Source organism: Hippocampus comes, unplaced genomic scaffold (assembly GCF_001891065.2).
Source record: "Hippocampus comes isolate QL1 unplaced genomic scaffold, H_comes_QL1_v1.1 scaffold86, whole genome shotgun sequence".
NCBI lineage: Eukaryota > Metazoa > Chordata > Actinopteri > Syngnathiformes > Syngnathidae > Hippocampus > Hippocampus comes.
In genome coordinates this window covers 5,262,036-5,281,527 of record NW_017805882.1, presented here as the reverse complement: position 1 = coordinate 5,281,527, position 19,492 = coordinate 5,262,036, and the positions used below count along the sequence as shown (strand labels likewise).

Here is a 19,492-nt window from a genome sequence, read left to right as displayed (position 1 = left end):
GAGCTGTAAATACGACCATTATGAGATGGTACAACTTGTGTTCCACATCTCTGCTCTGTGTGTATGCCCCCCCCCCCACCCCCGAACCCCCATGCAAAGCCCGGGTGTACAAACAAAGGCACAACACAAAAACGGAGCTCTGTTGCCAGCCTAAAGACACAAAAAGTGAGCTCAGGCAAAAGGGGGAAGGGAACGCCAGAGTGACAGAACTAGCATTTCAAACTTTCAGCAGCATATAAGACTGGGATTGACCATTAGAAGCCTCGACCCCAAGACCACAAAAGAATGGCAATTTGGATCAGAGAAGGTAACAAGGCAATGGGAGGTGCTAGGCTAGCGTCGCATCCTATGTATGTATACTAAGATCAGACAAAACAAAATATGAAACAATTTCACCGCAGTAGTCTCCCAACATTCAAAGCACCTTGCCTTTTGGCTGGAAATTGGGAGGGCAAGAACAAGGTTGGGAGGGGTCCTTTTTTTTTTTTTTTTTAAATCAATAAATATTCACTATAAACCTTCAACTTGTGACACTACGCATATACAATACATGTATATATACATATATGCAAGTTATGTATATGCACATGTATAAACACTTTTGTAACTATGTAGCAAGCTGAAGCGTAGGCTGGCTGGCGTGGTGCTGCGTCTCCAGCCCTCCTGCTAGTCCGTTGCACATGACCCGCCTGTCAGTGTAAACGCGCAACAGTCTCTCAATACGCATCACAACAGTGGTTATATATTCAAGAAGTGGTCAGGGGTCCCCCCGCCCCCACCTTACATTGGTCTTTGAAAGTTTTTCGCATCGTTCCTTGTGTTTCTAAGGCTGGTTGGTTGAGAAATTCAGGGAGGGACAGCCCCCCTCCTCTGGATTAGGCATACTTCATTGGCTCGTCTTCCTTCAATCACTCCTTGTGCTGGATATATTAACTCTGTGTGTGTGTGTGTGTGTGTGTGTGTGTGTGTGTGTGTGTGTGTGTGTGTGTGTGTGTGTGTGTGTGTGTGTGTGTGTGTGTGTGTGTTTAGCTTAGTATTCATCATTTCAAGAAATAAAGTTCATGACAAAACTCCCTTCCTCAAGTTTTCCGGAACTTTAGCTTTTGGCAACAAGGATGTTGCTCGTGTTTTTAGTCCATCCTCTCCACCTTGCCCAGGACTTTGCCATCATACATGGGCAAAACCGAGGCATCCTCCCACACCTCCTCGAATACGGCACCGCACTCAAACTCATCGCTGGCCTTCTTAAAGTAGTACCTGTGGAGGAGACAAAAAGAAAGTATGACAAAATGCACTGTGCGTTTTGGTGTTGAAAGACAAAACAAGCACACGCTAACATCATCTGACAGGAAAAGGAGCCTATGCATCCATGTCCATTTAAACACTGTCGCGAAATTCTCTTTAGTCCAAAATGAAACACTGACACACCAAGAGAGCCAGAAACGGATCGAGCTCAAAGCAACTGAGTCATCGCTTTCATGGCATACTGCACACTTCAAAGGCAGAGAGCGACTCCACCTCACACCGCTGCACAAACACAGCTCAACTCATTTAAACACAATCCAAGCTGTGTGTGTGTGTGTGTGTGTGTGTGTGTGTGGTGCACGCGACTCTGCACATCCTCTTGTTCGTCATGACTGCTGGCCATTCAACAGATGCCTATCTTTTTGCAACCTCTTATTAAAGTTGAAGGGTTAATTAGAAGCTGTCTTAAGTTGACCCCCCCCCCCCTTACAACTCTTCAGCTTCTAATTGGACTTGCTGTCAAATGTAGGCCTTTTTTGTCACTTAGGTTGACATTTCAGGTGCCTTAGAGTCTGCATAAGCATAAGCACGCTGCTTGCACATGAGCACATATGATCCCCATGTTTCTCCCTTACACATACAAACACATACACTCGGGATCGTATTCATCACCAGCAAAAAAAGTGAGGGAAAAGGCAGAAGTGGGGCGGATATAAAGGCTGGAGAGTTTAGAGTGGAGGCTGTCCTGACTCAGTGAGTGAGAGCAATATATTGCATTTGGGCAGAGCCCGAGGGGCTTTGCTTAGGGTGCTGGGAGGTGTCTCCTGAAGGTCACGGGTCACCTCGCGATCCCGCTCCTTCTCTCAAGCTGAGAGAACTCCCAGGGTTAGTTTGCTCCCAGTGATTGTGAAGCCGAGGCTCCTAATGATTTCTCTTTTTTACTTTCAAGCCTGATTCAGATCAGCAGGAGGGGATTTAATGATAAGCTTTGCAATGGGGTGGAGGGGGGGCATGCACCACTACTCACAGTACAAAATATGTAAAGGCTGTGTAGTTTTTATTTGTCAGGTTTCACTTGCAATACAAAGATGTAAAGTGGAGACGTTTTACGAGCAAATTTTCATCTCAGTCATTGAACGCCACATGTACATGGGTGAGGGGCATACAATAACTAAAGGTGGTATGTATGAGCACAGCGTCGGGGCTCCTACTTGCACAGCTCTGCGTGTGAAAATTGGACTGGTTTTGTCAAATGACATTTGCTCTTTTTTCGACTTTGCAGACACTCATTCATTCGTAAAAAAAATTTTCATCTCACTACGATTGCTCGATTTAACATCATGCTACATTCTCACAAATGCCTCAAAGTCATCTCTTTGTGTCAGTGCACAAGAGAGAGACAGACGAAGCCTTTCCATTGGAACATGTTTTATGTGGTCGATTTTTTTTTTCTCTCCCTCTTTGCAACATCTGGCACCAATATTGTCTGGCAGGGCTGCCGCATACTGTTCTCTGCTGTACCATTGCCATGTCCAAATTAACTAACTCCACACATTCTGCTGCTATTGAAGCCAAACTCTTCATGTCCGCCTCCCTCTTCTTTGCTGCTGCTCAAAGAGTTTTTGGGTTAGCAGGGGTGCAAGGACTTGTTTCTCTCTCCTAACAAACAGATGGGTCTGCAACCTCATGTAGACAGCACAGGAAGCCTTCAGGCTTTTTCGTGTGTGTGCGCACAAATTAACTTGTGACAAATAATGTGTTTCTTCATTTTTATTTTTTTTATTTTTTCATTGATTGGCCACCAAATTTAATCCAAAAACAAGAGTTTAAGAATTTCTTTTTCGGTCGCTGGCTGGAGCTACAGAGGAAGCTTGCAACATTTGATTTTAATGCCTGATGCAATAATGGGGAATCGGAATTTGAAGGCCTCTCAGTCTTTGTGCACAAAATAAAATGGATCAGGCTTCAAAGACATTTTATTAAGGCTGCCTTACCATGGAAATCAGGAACAGATGTGCAAACAAAATTGCTGCAGAACCCCCACCCCCCTTCAGTGGATCAGCCCAGTTTCTTTCAACTCAGAAGCTCCAGTACTTCACACTCGGTTCTTAGCTTACGATCATATGACTAATAACAATCGATGCTAAAGATGGGTTTTACTGCATGGTTCGTGGGCCGCCGTTCTGCCTTTTAGCTTTCAAGTGGCACACTTTGAATATGCGCCATGGCAGCGTCAAGACAAAACAAAAAACAAACAAATAATATGTAGAATCAGATATCCTCAGATTGGAATCAGGCCTCTGCCAAATGCGGAAAAAAAAACCTCTGACGTATCGACTACATAACATTGAATTTAAAGTGCAGTGACAGCGCAGCCCACTAAATATGGCTCACTAAAAAGGTGTCCATCATGAAATAGGGAAAATGATTGAGGCCAGTGGCATAGTGTTGAAGTTACCCTCATTTAAACTAGCGGGGGAAGAGTCAGTCCAGGCCAAATCAACTGATGTAATATTTAAGATTTTATTATTCATGCATTATGGTTTACTTCAGTGTTGCCACCGCCCAATTTAGACTCTCCTCTATGTACAGGGATGTGCAATTTGAGCAACCGCCTTTCTTTGTGAGGTTGTTTCATGTGTTCCTTGAGTGTTAACAGTGGTATCAGATTTGGTGTCACTGGAAATGCTCATGTAAATAGACATTCCCAAAAAAATCTGAAATAGTACATGTATGTCAGAGTTGGGTACTTGGACCTGCAGTGAAAATCCAGTCTTAACCCCTTACTACTACAACTACTACTACTTTGGAAGCCTGATTCTGTACCGCTGTATCGTGTGAACCTAGCTAGGTTGTCGATGCTGTATTTACCGGTAGTTGCCTTTCTTGCTAAGCTGTTCTTTAAAGTGTCCCAAGGTGAGGCAGTGGGTCTTCATCACACTCCGGTAAGGAATTTCCTCGCCACAGAAGAAGTAGGTGACCATGAGGTCACTTGACCTATGTAGACAAATGGGACATGCTTCAAACATCTGTACTTTTGATGACATTTATTCTTCAATCAAAGATGACATTAAAAGGACGGCATAGCAAAAGTTCTAGAAATTCAATGGGCAGTTTTACGACCGGTATCTTTATTCACTTCTAGTGATGAATGTGAGATGGAAGAGTTTCGAGGTTGGTTAACATTCTACAGTAATCTCGAATGATGAAAAAGGAAAACGAGGGTCTTGAGTGACGAAATCATTGCTGGCTGTCTTACATGAGAACAAGAAAGTTGTGAAGCTCCACATAACAATAATTTGCATAATGTGTTCCAACCACAAGCGCCCTCCAACTGCTTATTTTTTCAACCTTTTGCTCAAATTTTGCAAGGAGCAAGGCGCCATGTCCTGTTTTAGAAAAGACGAAGTCGCCTTTACATACGGCAACACCGGGGCTTTCCAAAAACTTGCACGAAAGAGACATTTGTGTGCTGGCTCTCCAAAAAGCAGTCGTCGTGTGAACGATCAAACAAACATAGACAGTTCTTATCAGTTCCGACTAAAAGTTCCTACTCCCTTGAACGTAATAATTGTGTTGAATGATGACTGATTTCTTTTTCCTTTTTACTATTTTACTTACCTTACTTTCTGTCAATTTATTACTGTATATGTTTTTATGTTCAAAAAAAAAAAAAAAAAAAAAAAAAAAAAGCAGTCTCTTGTAAAAAATGGCCCCCGAGAGGATGATAATCAAGACTATTAGAAAGCAGAAATGCTAAAAAAAGTATGGCGCTAAGGAGTAAAATACTTTCAGCGAGCGTGACACGAACGAAGTCCAAACAATAGAATAGAACAAGATTTAAATCCTTACTCGTCCATTTGTAGTCCAGAAGCGGCTAGAGAGCTGCCTCCAGCGGGGAAGGCTATGGCTGGGTGGCTCTGGTCTCTCAGGCTGATGGACGCTGTTGAATGCCTTTTAAAGTCAGTGAGATAAAATGGTCGTGAGTACTCTAATTTGTTTGATGAAAAATCAGTGGATACCACTTTCGAATCAGATGTAGGAAAAGTGTGATTTGTTGTCATGACATATCGGAGTCTTAGTGGAGTCCTACCTGGGTTTTAGTGGCTTGGAGACCTCCTCCAGTCGACGGCAGGCCTCTTCGAGCTGTGCTAAAGTGTTGGGTGGGGGCAGCGGCGGCATGGCTGGGTCCTGTACAAATGGATGGCCGGGGTGGTGCCCACGAAGGTTAATCCCGGAACCAATGCCACCCCCACCCCATAAGGAGTGAGTTCGAGCAGGCAGGGTCTCAAAATCAAGTGGGTTGGGCTTATTAAGGATGGGGTAGCTGTTAGAGGGGAAAAAAAAAAAAGAGTCCAACATGAACTCAAGATAATACTGTACTGTTCTGCAGAGGCCAATGTTGCTTGACAGAGACTTTACCTGTGAGGCTTGTGTTTGCCCTGTCTCTCGCTCTCCAGGATCCACTGCCAAACATTCTGAGATCGGTCAGTGGTATCAAGAGGAAGGCATGGTGATGACAGGCCCTCATTGGAGGATCTGACTTGCCGCCTTGACAAAGTGCTGCAGCGACTGGAGGAGGAGAGAGGTGCGTTAAGAAAGAGCTTCTTCCAGTAAGGAAGGTCCTTTTGGTGAAATACAGTGCGAACGAACAGTAAGTGACAAGATGGTTTGCGTTGACACTCACACAGGGGTAACGTCAGAGTAATTGGCGCCTCCTGGAGGGCAGAGGCACTGAACACGCTGAGCTGCCTCAACCTCAATCTGCTCCTTCGTCTTGTGCCCAGCATGATGATGGTGGATATAGTGGTGATGGGTGTGTTTTGTGGACTGCCGGCCTGACACGACAGCTTTGGCAGAGCCAGGATAAGCACCAAAGAAGGATCCGTGGTCTGACGATACCAAGGCACCGGTCCGTTCTGGGGAGTGTGAGCGCGGTGAGTGCCGAACCACACCGGGTGACTGGCAGCCCGGCGTCTTCAGGACCCGTGACAGATGATCATCGAGGATAGCTTGGGGGTCCTCCTCACATTGGCTACCAGATGGAAGAAGAGGCTGATGGAGGGAGATGTTGCTGGTGAGATCAGCGCTTTCCTCTTTTTCCTCCTCCTGTGCAGGCCAATACAAAAATAAAAACAATCAAGGACTCAAAGAAACACTTATACACAGCGGCATGTGGGAAAAGCAGCAAGCTGAGGAATTTTTGTTTCAACCTACACCAACTTACAGTACAGTATATCTATCATCCTCACAAGTCAGTGAGAGTAAAAGCCTGCGTCACTTGATTTGAATTTCCTTTTGCCACACTGTTATCATCGCAAACAGGCTTTGGGTGTGCTTCATCTATAATGCAGTGCGCCTATGCATAACAAAGACACTGGCACTACACATATTCAGCAAACGTGCCACTAGAGAGTAGCTAAGTGCTAACTATTTAAAAAAAAAAAAAAACTTCTCAAGAGTATTGAGAAACATAACTTTTAAAAGTTCCACTAGATCAAATACTGGAGGGACAGAGTGGAAAAGGCAAGAAGTAGACAGACTTTTAAATCTCTTGGCTTCATCCTTCTTCTTCGACACACCAAATCTGGCATAACGGCTCTTGTGTATTAAGCACTACTGTCATGCTGACTTACTAGGGGAGATATAATGGTTTACGGTTCCTGATAAACTGTAAGAACATTTTAGACAGATAGTGTTACTGTTTCAAATTGTAATCGTCACTCCCATCTTGAGCATCTTGTCTTGCTCACTTTCCCTGTGCCACAACAGCGATAAAGGAAATAATCACAGAAGATGACGACGAAGGAGAGGTAGAGACAGCAACAAAAGCATCAGACAAATAAAGATTTGGCCAGAAGATTAGCCGTATTTTAGGTTTTAATTAAGAGTGCAGTGGACAGTGAAGAAAAGATTATTGACCTGCATGTAAAGAATGAAGGAAATAAGGCGGGCACCGTGAACGCTCTCTTTGAGATTGTGTTGTATTCAAAATAAAGGACAACTGATATGCTATCAGTGGTCAATGATTTTGGTGAAATAATCATATGCACTTGTCATGGTTCCATCCCGAAAGGAAATGTAGAGCTGTGTGGGTGTGTGCCTCTACCTCTTGGATCTGCTGTAGTCTCTCCGCCAAAGAGCTCATGGTGTCTTGTTCTCGCTTCAGCTTCTCAAGCCGCGTTATGAGTTGGGCAGCAAACGATGCAGGCTCAACGGGGGTCATCTCTTTAGGCAGACGATGAGTCCTCTGCAAGGTACACAGCACAGTGGGAGGGACACTTTAACGTGAGGTAGCGTAACTGTGAAGTGCTCCCGACAGATGCAACATGGCACATTAATCCGATGCCCTTGTGTCCTAATCCAGTTTAGTTCCAAAAACCCTGCAACTATTTCAAAAAGCATGATCCAGATGCCCTTGTCCTCGCTAATCTGAACCTTCTTCATTGCCCATCACACCCTAGATCTCCCCATGGCCAGTGCCCTTGGCAGTGCCAGGCTGCTGGGTAGCAGTTGCTTCGTTGCTTGGAGGGGCGGCCCCCTGCCTGCACCCTCTATAGCCCAACCGAGTCATCAGCTCGGCAGCGTCTGAAGTCAGCGCACTTCAAAGGGCCCTTGTCAAACATCAAACGCACACTAGGGGTGGGAGGGACACACAGCTTTAAACCTCCGTATAAAAGCCAGATATTGACGGAAAAGAGGGAGCGAGGAGAGAAGAGAGGAAAATGAGAGAAGCGTGACAAAATTAACAGCATGAAAATAATAAGGATTGAGATGTGCAATTGCATGGTGGCAGTGAGGAGCGGGACAAAGGCAAGGAGAGGACAGACGAGTCAAATAGCGGGAAGACAAAGTAGTAATTCATTTTCCAGTTGCATGCAGGGCAGCTCAAAGACACGCTAGTCCACATTATCCTACTTTCAATATATGTACCTTCTCTTTTTCTGTTATTTGGAACCCTGGCTTTCTTGATTTTGACTCTTTTTTTCGTTGCTTCTGTCATCTCTTTGTATACACGATGAAGGGATAAAGAAGAAAGGCGAGTGAAGCTGCTGGCAAAGGAGCGCCAGCCCTACATGGGGCCCCCCCTGCCTAGGGCTGGTACATCATGGGAGTCAGAGCCATCTCCAAATCAGGAGGGAAACATTAAAAGAGTGCAAGTGGGAAAGGGAAAAAAAAGACACTGAAATGGAGAAACGCGAGGAGGAGGAGGGGAAATATGGGGACTGAGCATTGTAAAGTACATGCAGAGAAAGCACACAACTTGTACGCAACATTTAGATTTTCTTGCTCTACATCAAACAGATCCCCATCTGAAAAGAGCAGAGGTTTTGACCCTCCCCCTTAGGACTCAATCAGGTCCAATAATAGGGAGACGTCTAGATGTCCTGTATTGACAAGCTTATTTGGGTAGCTTTGGGGTATTTGCGATTTCCTTTAACACTACAGGACAAGGCTTTGGGCTTCAAGTGACAGTACACAAGTGGCGGTGAACTGGACTCGCTCCAACAACTATGCTGACTTTTTGTTGCATTGCAGAAGAGAAGCAATACAATCAGTCTCACACATTAAAAAACAAAAATAAAACTTTTTAAGACTTACTGGAAAGTGGGGAAGTGTAATCTGGCCATTAATCTTGACACTGCGATTCATCTCTCGCTGGAGATGCTTCTTGGGGGCCAGTTTATATGGAGGGATTCCATCTCTGTAAAGTAAAAAAATAAATAAATAACATTCACAGTCCCTTTCAGATGAAATAAACCAAACTTTTCAGATTCTCTGCTGGTCCTGCTATACTTTCTTGCCAACTGATGGTACTTTAGGGCCATTTGCCAATCTTTGTTGTGAGGAAAAAAAAAACAGCTGGAAAGCTGTTCAACAGAAAAGTGACTAATACCCAATGGCATACCGCTATTCACAGTAGAGAAAAGTCAACAGGCCTCACATCTTTTGAAGCCAAGGCAACATAAACGCCTATCACAAAACCCAGCAGAACAATGGGTGAGATATGCTAAACACCCTCCTGTGAACTTCAAAAGAGCCCCCCCGGTAAGATTAGTCCCTGTCCACTTTGACAGCATTTTTAAATAAATGCTGAATACTATGCAGTCATCTCAGTAGCTGGCTAGGCATTTTTTTGTATGAGCAACGTAGAGCATGTCATTAGGAAGACATTCTATTCTAGCCTGCTGACAATTAAGCAATTATTATGGGAATGTTATTTTCTCCAGTTTGCTCGCCTTTCGAGTCAGTTGCCACTTAAGCTGAGCCAATTATCTTGGCCATTTTGGCTGTTCAGAAGTATCTGACCTAGCCCAAACGCTACTTTTCTGCTACTGCTTTGAAATCTCACACTCATGCACATATGCACCCACTGCCATCTTCGTTTGGCAAGCGCTTTGCTGTGAGCCTCTGATCTAAGCAACATCAAAAGGCTGGTTTGTAAGATAAGGTAATGTTTGAAGTTGGTGCTGCAACATTCCCCAGCGTCCAAGTAAATCCATAAATAAGATATAAGCAAAAACCGAAGCCCCCGTCAAATCCCCCCCCCCCACTCCAAAATCCTCCTTCTTGTTCTTTATCTGGGAAATGAGATTCAAACGTGCACAATGCCTTTTAAACACGAATCAAATTGTTCCCTCGAATTAAAGAGGGAAGAAACTCTTTTTGTATTACTGAAATCCATTTGGGTGGAAAGACAAAAACAACTGGAGTCAAGGACAGGAGACACCAAGGTCTGCGACACACATCTCTCCTGAGAACTAAAAGACATTTGATAAACTGCCATGTTCAAGAAACTGGAGGCAACCCCCCCCTCCCCAATTAGTATTAGCTTGGCATTATTGCACAATACTTAAAGGTGAAAAGAGTGCCTGCCCCCGCTATCAAAACTGCTGTCTCTCCAACACCAATAAGTCATCCTTCGTCAAAAAAAGTGACGTGAAACTAAAAAAGACGGTCTGACAAGAAATCTCCTCTTATCACCACAAAATCGAGCAAACGGCCTACCCCGCTGTGTTTTGAATCAACCCAAACTGTCTGCCCACTGGAGATACAATTTGGCAGCTTGATGCTTTGTGTAGATTTTGGAAGCGAAAACAGACGTACTATTTCACGGCTTCATGGGCCCTTACTTTATGGGGATCTCCTATTCAGTTGTGCAAGTCATTTTCAAAGCAGCCAGCCACCCTTTTATCCCCCTAAGCCCCCCTCACCCAACAATAGGCTGAAAGCGATTCAGTTAAGCCCTTTATACTCCACGCACTTTATTTTCTCACTCTCTTGCACTTTGAGCCCCCACCACTCCCGCAACAGGCTCTGGAGGGTAGAAGAGAGACACTGTGGAGGGCTGGGTCATGATGGAAGTGATTTTTGGGGGTGCACCAGTCTGGCCAAGGGGGAGTTTCTCTGTCCCAAGGTCTATCAATGAGTAACCCATGTGAAAGCCTTGCAGACACATGATCTCAGCACGCCACAGAGGTCAGTGGCAGGAAACCGACCCACCATGTGAGTAAGCCCTCCTTTCATTTGGTGCCAACATTTTTCAGTGAGTTTGTCTTGAGGCCCAAATGGCCATTTCCCTCCCCCTCTCCTTTAGCTCTTCAAAGAGAAGAGCGATTAGATAATATGAAGAAGAAGAGGGGGGGGGGGGAACAGGTCTGTTGTGGCAGAAGGGGGGGTGGGAGGGATGAATTTCACATTTGAGGAATGAAGCAACACCCCCACCCACCCACATCAAGACAAGCTCATATTTTTCCCCCTACTATCCCGCAAGTCATGTATCAGAAAATAAACTCCAAAAAGGTCTTTAGAAATAATGTCTTTCGCAGTTCTGAAGCCACGGCAACGCCACATTAACGGAAGAATTACCTGTTTAATTACATTATTGCAGGCCATTTTTTTGGAGCGCGCTCCAGCTGCCGGCCACATAGAAAGGTCTTGTTAATCTACAAGATCAAATATTTTTCTTCGCACCCCTGCTTGTTTAACTAGAAATGTGTTGAATGTGTGTGTTGAAAAACATATTTAGCTGATAAAAATAACCTCGACAGAAATGTGACCAGTTGGTGGAATCAAAGATTGAAAATGGTTACTTTTTATCTCCCGAGGAGTGCATCTTTATAATCGCACTTACACACTACTGTCTGTCATTGACAGTGAATCATCCGTCGTGGCATCACTGGAGATCTCACTGTCATTGGCACTGGTGGCAGGAGCCAAGATGTAGCCAGAGTTGACAAAATATGGGCTGGCATTGTCTCCTCGACGATGGGCCCTGTGAAGAAAAAGAGAATTGACATTTTAATGTGAGGTTTTTCAGTGTTGCCGTGCAAACCCGAGTCGGAGAACATGCCACACGATTGACGTTTGCTTCTGGTGTGCCTTCGGTCCAATTAAGAAGATAAACAGGACAACTTGAAATTTGTTTTGGCGATGTCCTCAGTAGATTTCTGTCATATGAGTCATTTCCACAAAACTGTTTCATCCACATAGGAGATCCGTCTCGCTCTTTTCTTTCATGCCGTCCGTCCCTTGCCTGCTCTCCCTCTTCTCGCATTTGCTCTGCCCATCTACAGTGTGAGAATCCTCCCTTCCCCTCTTTCTGTGCGACTATCTACTCTCCTGTTGTGTTGCATTCCAGTTGTAGTGGCGAAGGGGGTGGATGAGGAAGAGGAGGTAGGGGGAACTTGAGCGTTTGCGAGGGGGGTGTAGGCGAAGGACAGGGTGTAGGAGGGCCCCTTTCTTTATGAGAATGCCTTCTGCTGGGAGTGCTGAGAGGAGAACCCCAGCATGACTAAAGCTTTAGGCCCCAAGCACAAACCTGACCTTTGTAAGGTCCGCGCAAAGAGTCAGGTATTTAGCACAGCTGGGCTTTCTGCACCCCCACTCTCTTTCTGCATCTCTTGTTGCTTCCACGATCCCCCTTGCTGTCTTCACTTCCTCCCCTCTTGTCTCTTCCTGCAAAGCATGCTTAGTCTCCGACAAGCAATTTATTTTCCAAACAGGAGAGATAAAAGTGTTAAATTACAGTTACACACAAAGTAGTGGCATAAACTATCGCATGTCACTGAAGTGGGGATGTTTTTACCACTTCGGAGTTGCGTATGGGAGATCTAAGAAGAAGAAAAAATCCTCGAACAGAGAATCTGTGCAGTGCCAAAATTAGTTCCACATGTTTGAGATGGAAATGGGTTGACCTACAGACATGGAGAGGGCCACAGAAGGGGTGGGGGTGGGGGGGCGTATGAGTGGTGCAAGGGAGAAAAGGTGGCTTTCTGCTTGATAAGTAATTTTTCCACTAAAACTAAAAACAACAATAAAAATACCCGTTAAGAACCGCTTTTGTCTCCTGAATCCTTATTTTAGCATTGACACTGACATGCAAAGGAATAACCACAACTTTTTAAAAATGATCTCTGAGCAACAGCGCCATAGACAAGTACTGTTCTATGTTTCTGTAGTCCACAGTGTCTTGTTTAATTAGACGATAAAGTACTGTTAAAAAAACAAAACACTTTTCCCAACAAAAGTATGATGTCTCTCGATCTAGTTGGTAACCACAAGTAGTGATTTGACAAGGGTTTTTAGCTTCGCTGGGGGTTCGTTTGCTGATAGACATTTGATGAACACGCTATGAATGCGTAAACTGTTAAATTGCAAAAAGCAAAAAAAACCCACACTGCTTCAGTGAAAAACTTGCCCACCCCCCCTCCCCCATCTAGCTGTAATAGTCTGGCACTTGGTGTGTGAAGTCATGCCTGAACCGGAGGAAGGGTTTCAAAGCACAGGAAACTTGGAAGAAGCCAGCAGAGAGTTACCTGCGAGACACCATTTACTTAAAAGGAAGGCTCAGCTCCATTGATGTTTTGTACCCAATGCACCCCCGCCCTCTAACCCCTTAACTAACTGCAAGGCAGGAGGGCACAAACAAAGAATGTTATTCTGGGACCCTTTGATCAACTGTCGCCCCCCCCCCCCCTCTTTACACGAACTGACATGAGTAAAGTAGCCAATGAAAACGTAGAAACAAACATGCCGGCACACTATGCCACATCCTTCAGGAAACATTGTTCTTACCTGCAACTGTTCTCCAGAATTTCAGCTGTTGTCCGGATGGCAGCGGTCGCCCTCAAGGATTTGGCTGAAAGTCCAACCATAGAACCTAAAGCCTTTGCCTTCAGGTCATGGCAGCTCCACTCCTCTTCCTCCATAAGAGGTGGAAGATATCCACACACAAGCTTGAGGCTGCCAAGCGTGCCATGATTCGCGTAAGCTGCGTTCTCACAGCCAGTGCGCACATACTCGCGGTATATGTCAGAGGTCAAAAACATCTGGTAAGCATTCTCTTCCATGTTGGACTGGATTTCTGTCTGTGCCTGGTCAAACATGGCCGAGTCTATCTGTTGCTTTTTAACACTATCCCTTATGTAGGTCTTGGTGGCTGGTTTGAGCTGCTTGGAAACAATGCTGTTGTTCTCGATGTACCGTTTGAAAATAACTTTGGCAACTCGCATTGTTTTGGTATCCTTTAAGTCCATTTGCCTGAAACCGTTGCAAGCAAACCAAAAGTCCAAAGTGTCCACGCAATTCTCCTGCTCCAAAAAGGTCCGAAAGAGGTGAGCACCATCTTGATCGCCAAGAAGAAAATGCAAAGACTTTGTCCACCGGATCAGCGGCGAGTCTGGGGACGCACTTCCCTCCGGCTCCCCCAATCCATCCTCATTCCTCCGTGGAGTGGAGCCGGGGAGCGCGGCGGCAGTGGTGTTATCTTTAACCTTATTAAGGGCTTTCATTTTTCCAGACCGGCTGGGTATGGAGCATGGCGACTCTCCCTCCTCTCCCGGTACCGGAGGACGAGGAGCATCTTCTCGGAAGCTACTGCTGATGTGCTCCGTAAGCGCCCTGCTCATGGCTCCAGCTCCGGCTGCCTGTGTGAGAGTGCAGTGGTGCCTCCACTGAGCTCCAGTCTAATCCTACTCACTCTCTAAAATCAGCGGGGGAGCTTCTCAGCTCCTCTTCACTCTGAAACACACAAAGTATTGATCTAATCAAAGACATATCCTGCTGAACTTCAAAGGAAGACATCAAGTAAACAGACCTTCTTCAAAAAAAAAAAAAAAAACTCAATAGGTTCAGAAAACGAAAAGCTTTTTTCGTTCCATTTGTCTATTTATAATCTAAATGGGACATCAAACGAAGCCCGCATTCTGAATGTGCACTGATCTGTCACATCAAACCATATTAGAAGAATAAACAGAGTATTAACTCTTCACCATAACCAGATTCTGTCATTTTTTTTCTGACACGTGCTTTCCTTTTGGCTCCCTTTCCAATTCACTCCCACTTGCGACAGGATCATACACCGGTATCACACGCACACAAAGTCACACGGACTCGTTTTGCATTCGGAGTCCAACATTTTGTCGACAGCTTTCCAGGTACGCGTGAAGACGCGGTACAGTACATCTCACGTGCCAATAGTAAAACCAAATCAGGGCTGAGCAGCCCCTCTGGCAAATCGGGTCGTTTGAGCGTAAACGTGAACAATCAATAACCAATTGTTTGTCAATAGAGGCTATTACGGTTTTATAGTCACATCTTTATAACGACTGCCAACGTCTCTGACTGTAAAGGGGAAAAATACGTATTTGTCACAGCTGGACGAGCAAGAAAATTAAATAAAGAACAATTACAAGTATATGTTGGAAGAACTGTAGAGTTTGTAACAAGGCGCACGATATTATCAACACTTTGTAAAATGCAACATACCATCGCAGATAATGTCCAGTGGGAGTGCATTTGAAAAGTTGAGTTAATCCATGTTTTTAAAAAAAGATGATGGCAGTCCACAACTCTAAGGACAAGTAATCCCACACAAAACTGCGAACGTGCGCCGCAAGCGCCGTCCGTGCCACGCGTGTCCCTTCTCGGAGCTAAACAGTGTAACATATAGCCTTCGCCCCTATTCAACAAATGGCCTCAGAAGTGGCAGGCTCAGTCCCTATGTAGCTCTCTGGGGGTGTCAAAATCTAGAGGAGGCAAAAGAAAAGAAGGAGGGGGCTCCCGCTGTAGAATACGTCCCACTTTTTTCCCAGCTATAAGAGACGCGCAGACGGATAAATGGTCGTTTTTTTTTTTTAAATCTGAGCCACGTGTACGCGCGCGCGCACAAGCACACACAGACACATAAGCTTCTTATCTCGCCGTATTTCTCGCCCACAAACAAGAAACACAGCTCCGCTTTCTCAACTTCAAAGCTGAGCAGCAGCACATCAAAGCGGCCAAGAGAGGGGGCCTGTGGAACAGCTTCGATACAACTTACCATCCATGTTCCCCCACCAGCCTGCCACATTCGAAATCGTTCAAAGTTTAGCCAGTCCCGGCAGTCTGTATGTCATCGCACCCGGCGCTTTCTCCTCCGTCCTATCAAGTTGGACAATTCCCCAGGCGTACATTTAACTAAACAGGCGTCTTCCTCAATTTGTTCAGCCTCAGCCCAGGTAAAGTGTCAAGAAACGAGAGAGGCTGGTACACCACACCACGGATGTTTCTAAACCAACTGAGCTGAAGGTTTAACAGTGTGCACTTCAAAGGAAAGCGGCTGGCGTGGTCCCGGAAGATACATAACACGCGACTAGTTCCTTACCTCAGAAAATGCCATATAATCATTTGAAATAAAATGCAGGCAAACCGATACAAACGGTTCCGCTAAAGGCGTCACACTGCACTGATTCAAACACATACATCTCCGGGTAAACACGTTTTTAAAATACATGTGAGAGCAGCGAAATAATTCACTTGTATACTAGGACCTTATCAAAGACAGACAATCGAGCTAAGTCCCTGAGGCTTTTGAACGTTACAAGTCATCTGCCGACTCCGACCCAATACTAGACTCCGCCACTGTAATGTGTTCTCACAGCGTTTACACACAATTACTTTGAGGAACAACGAAACACAAAAAGCGCTTGTCGATTATGGCTTTACACACAATCACGGTAAACGTTTGTATCAACATAATTATGCTTTCAGAATTCACCCACAGCAGGTAGGTAAGCGTTATGTGGGATGGACTATATTTTAAGCAATATGAAAAAGAGCATTCTTCAATCATTCTTCAAGTTATAGCAATAAGTGTATCATTTGTTCTTAACTGAAAAAAATCTAAACATGAAACAGTGGGGTGGCACTGAAGTGCAAATCACCCCAAAAAATTAAAAATCATCACAAAACCATGTACCCCCAAAACAAAACAACAGCAAAATGAAAAATCACAAAAACAAATAACTAAACAAAAAATAAGGTGAAAGCAAACATAAATTGAAAAACAAAAAATGTAGCTCAACAGCAAATCAGAACCCATAAATAAACATCACAAACACACAAAAAAAGCAAAGACAAAACATAACAAATCTTAAACCAAACACAAATACAAAACAAAACAAAACAAAACACAACATTGAATAAAAAAATCACAAACAAACAAAAAAAAAATGCAAACAAATACTGAAGCACAGCAACATTTCCTACCAGAAGTGGTTGGTAGGTGGGGAAGGGCAGGGGGAATCAGACTCATGGCTGATTTGAGGAGAGGGACAACTTGATTGGACATATGCAACGCAGCTCGTCTTTGAGCAGCAAGTTATTCCCCGTGATGTACTTTTTTTTTTAAAACAAAACTGAGCGCAACCAGGGATTCAAACGCATTTGCCTCTATCAAAGAATATTATGACTCTGGTCATACATATGAGATGACACTGGATATGCTTATATATATATATATATATATATATATATATATATATATATACTGTGTACACACACACACACACACACACACACACACACACACACCTATTTTCTGAACCACTGATCCTCGGAAAGGGTCACAGGCGTGCTGGAGACAATCCAGCTGTGTTCAGGCAGTAGGCGTGGTGGACCATAAATTGGAGTTTTATGAAAACATGAATGAGTTGAAAACAATGTGATTGGACAAATTGTGAAAGCATATCTTCTGTATCACACATAATGCATTATCACAATTATACTAAAGTCCTAGATCTCATATTGTTAATGCATCATTTGATGCAGTGTGGTAATATTCCGGGGCTGATTGTGGCGGCTAACGGTTTGATTTACCTTTCATAAGTTAACCTGAATTAGTCCCACAATGGTGAAATTGTGACCATTTGCAACTTTGTAAAAATGATGCTCGTTACTAAACATCCTGGTCACATAAACCTGACTATCCATCCATTCATTTTCTATTCCTCTTATTATTTGGGTCATGAGTTATATATTAAAATCCCTTTCAATCTTCTGACTCATTTTTCCATTTTGTGTTTTTGAGTTGAGGCTAAAATTGAATAATGAAAACTCCTGTGTGTGTCTGTGACTTCCTTATTTAGTTTTTTGTTCGATTTTTTGGGGGGAGCGGGGGTTAAAAAATAGTCTCTTTTTTATGCTTTCATGATCATTTAACAATCGGACACGTAAAGAACAAATGACACAGTTACAGCTAACCTGGATTATGTTGGTGTTTTTGTCAACTGTCAAATGCTGCACATTACCTTATAGGCCTTGCCACAAAGTTGTTACTCTAACACAGTTACTTGTTACACATTCAGGAGAAATGGTACAGCATGACATTTTGACAAAGATTGGACAGAGCAAAGGCAAGAGCTGTTTGCTTGTCTTTTAATTCACATGACTTCTCTAATGTCATTGTGACAGAATCTTTGAGTGTGGCTTAGACAGTGATCCAGTCCCATGGTACTTCAAAGGTCCTTTTGATGTTGAAAATCAACTTTATGGCGGAGAATATAATTATGTAAGCCAGAGGATTCACATTCGCAACAGTCTCCTGATGGTACAGGACTCGACAACTAATAAAAGTCAGCTCCTGACATTATTTCATATTAAGTTATGAAGGAATAAGCACTGTGGAGCACTTCCCACGTGAATTTCTACAGTTTGGGCCTGACTTACAATGATCCCAAATAGCGAGTGCTAAATTGTGTGTTCACTCTAACAGATCGCACATGCTGTTGCTGGGCGTGTTGCCTGTGATCTTCCAAGATTCTATCAGGGTGCAAAATTGTGTGTTCACTCAAAAGTTAATTGCACGCTCTGTTGACACACTTCTGATGGTGGTGGAGGCCCACCGTATTTAAAACAAGTTTTTGTGCTTTAAAGGCTGCCACACACTGACAGATGCAGCAAAAGCCGACTGAACTCTCGTACAATGTGCAGGGTTCGGCAACAACTAGCCTTCATGAGATGCCACTGGCCACTGCTTTTGAAGCTATTCAGAATTTAAGTCGCTGTTGCACGATGTGGAAACGCCACAGATTACAGCCAATCAAAATGCACATAAGCTTTCACATGCACTAAAAATACAGTTCAAGTTTTAAGTGAGCGAGACAGACGGCTGCCGCGCCACCCTCAAGCCATAAAAATACAAAATATACAGGTCACGTATACTGTGTTTTACAACAACACTGAACTATCTTTATAATTTTATATGTATCTGTGGATGAAATAGTGAATCTTACGGTCTCTGTCGCCAAAATGTATGTGAGCGATTACGTCTTGCTCCGGGTACAGACATGTGAATGGGAGCAAGGGAGCCTCTTAAAATATCCGCACGTTCTCCTTTATTCTTGACTGTAACTCTATATTCTTAACGTTTAATATAAGTGATACAGTACAACACAGTGTCACAGCGGCTCTGTTACAGCAATGTGTGCGGGTCAATCAATGCTTGTGAGGGGGAAGTCCCAGACCATTTTTGGTGCGATTGGCAAGTTATGTCATTTCAGGCCCGGTCGCATGTTGTGCAGTCGTCCGAAATTTTCACATACCCCATTTCCACCCTAAGAAATTGTGTGCTTGTTCGGCGCCAAGGCCAGTGCGGTGCTTAGTTAGTATTTAACAAGTTGTAACAAAGAACGTGTTTGGTTTTCCACCGTCAAAGAGTCAAGTAGGAGCTACGTCTTAACGTCATCGTAAAGTGTCCAAACGTCACTGCTTACATTGACATTTACCCAAGAGTATCTGTGCTATAATAATAATAATAATAATAATTATAATAATAATAATAATAATACGCTGTAAGCATCTGCTAGGCAAGTTAGCATGTCATCGATTATACTTGTATGTAGTATAGAATAGTCAGGGACATGCAATCAGCAACGCTTATATCGTTCTTAATCATTGTAGATGATCACAAGGCTCGCTGCGAATT

At 43.9% G+C, this 19,492-nt stretch overlaps 1 protein-coding gene across 2 annotated transcripts; it reads right to left on the bottom strand.

Moving 5' to 3' along the window:
* Positions 1 to 1,024: 1,024 nt before the first annotated feature.
* On the bottom strand, positions 1,025 to 15,817 carry LOC109527482 (axin-2-like). Of its 2 annotated transcripts, none has more exons than XM_019889462.1 (11): positions 15,569 to 15,817; positions 13,324 to 14,268; positions 11,381 to 11,521; positions 8,848 to 8,950; positions 7,355 to 7,495; positions 5,933 to 6,354; positions 5,668 to 5,817; positions 5,339 to 5,572; positions 5,098 to 5,199; positions 4,117 to 4,242; positions 1,025 to 1,257 (listed from the first exon to the last, which is right to left on the bottom strand). In XM_019889462.1, exons 2-11 carry the CDS (start codon positions 14,154 to 14,156, stop codon positions 1,131 to 1,133), a joined length of 2,379 nt encoding a protein of 792 aa, XP_019745021.1. In that variant the 5' UTR covers positions 14,157 to 14,268; positions 15,569 to 15,817; the 3' UTR covers positions 1,025 to 1,130. The 2 variants fall into 2 exon arrangements, with proteins under 2 accessions (XP_019745021.1, XP_019745020.1); XM_019889461.1 differs by lacking the exon at positions 15,569 to 15,817 and adding an exon at positions 15,016 to 15,365.
* Positions 15,818 to 19,492: the final 3,675 nt, after the last annotated feature.

Excerpts from the sequence above, each read along its gene's own strand:
- LOC109527482 (XM_019889462.1), bottom strand. The coding sequence starts at position 14,156 with ATGAGCAGGGCGCTTACGGAGCACATCAGCAGTAGCTTCCGAGAAGAT. Across the intron at positions 11,522-13,323 it reads ATTCTGGAGAACAGTTGCAG|GGCCCATCGTCGAGGAGACA; the intron begins GTAAGAACAATG and ends TTTTCTTCACAG. Across the intron at positions 5,573-5,667 it reads GGCAAACACAAGCCTCACAG|CTACCCCATCCTTAATAAGC; the intron begins GTAAAGTCTCTG and ends CCCCTCTAACAG.